Source organism: Fragaria vesca, linkage group LG4 (assembly GCF_000184155.1).
Source record: "Fragaria vesca subsp. vesca linkage group LG4, FraVesHawaii_1.0, whole genome shotgun sequence".
In the NCBI taxonomy this organism is placed as follows: Eukaryota; Viridiplantae; Streptophyta; class Magnoliopsida; order Rosales; family Rosaceae; genus Fragaria; species Fragaria vesca.
The window spans coordinates 6,050,646-6,051,831 of NC_020494.1; the positions used below are offsets into that span (position 1 = coordinate 6,050,646).

The 1,186-nt window shown below is 35.5% G+C and overlaps 1 protein-coding gene across 1 annotated transcript in view; it reads left to right on the forward strand.

The window, feature by feature from the left end:
* LOC101308670 overlaps window positions 1-617 on the forward strand; it is a 1,461-nt gene extending 844 nt beyond the window's left edge. Inside the window, exons 2-3 of the mRNA XM_004297935.1 lie at window positions 109-202; window positions 235-617. Of these exons, the coding sequence (XP_004297983.1) occupies window positions 109-202; window positions 235-617 (477 nt within the window). The remainder of the gene's footprint in view (window positions 1-108; window positions 203-234) is intronic.
* Window positions 618-1,186: the final 569 nt, after the last annotated feature.

Sequence of the window (1,186 nt, forward strand, 5' to 3'; positions counted from 1 at the left end):
CCTTTATTTTTGTGGGGTGAAGCACTTAAGACTGCAAATTATCTTTGCAATAGATCACCTTCAAAAGCTGTAGAAAAGACACCATATGAGTTGTGGTGTGGCAAACAGCCGAGCTTGCATCATCTTCATGTTTGGGGATGCAAAGCTGAAGCTAAAATTCCTGATCAATTAAGAGAAAAATTGGACCCTAAAACAGTTAGCTGTAATTTTATTGGTTATTGTGAAAAATCTAAGGCTACAGGTTTTATGCACCTCATAATTCAACTAGAATTATAGAAACCAGTAATGCCAAATTTCGGGATGAAGCTTACAGTACTTCAAATTTTAGAGATTTGTCTTCAGAATTTGTTGAACTAGTTGAACCTGAGGCTACAGTTAATAGAATGCCTTTAAATGCAGACACTACCATGACTGATGCTTTTGTTCAAAATCAAAATAACAATAATAATGCAGCTGCTGAGTTTCCTGAACCTCAAAATAATGTTGCTGAAGAAATTCAGCAACCTGTAGCGCAACCTATGCAGCCTGAACCTCAAAATTTAGGTCCTCAGAATTCCCAGCCTCAAAATTTAGGGCAGCCTCAAAACATAGAGCAACCTCCATTAAGAAGATCATAAAGGCCTAAAAAACCAGTTTATGGAGAAAATAGTGATTATTATGTTTATCTCCAAGAACAGGATGAACTTGTAGAACTGGATGATCCAATGAGTTTTAAACAAGCTCAGGATTAAGATGAAGTTGAAAAATAGGATGCAGCTATGCAGGAAGAATTAGATTCTATGCATAAGAATCAAGTATGGGATTTAGTGAAACCAGACCCTAACCATAAGCCAATTGGTTGTAAATGGGTTTATAAGACAAAAACAGATGCTGAAGGCAACATAGGGAGACATAAAGCTAGGCTGGTAGCTAAGGGTTTTACACAAAAGGAAGGCATCGATTTTAATGAAACTTTTTCTCCTATGTCCACTAAAGATTCATTCAGGATTATAATGACACTAGTGGCTCATTATGATATGGAACTTTATCAAATGGATGTTAAAACTGCATTTTTAAATGGAGAATTAGATGAAGTCATTTATATGAAACAACATGATGGTTTTGTGCAAACTGGAAAAGAAGATTATGTATGCAAACTTAAGAAATCAATCTATGGTTTAAAACAAGCCTCTAGACAGTGGTACAA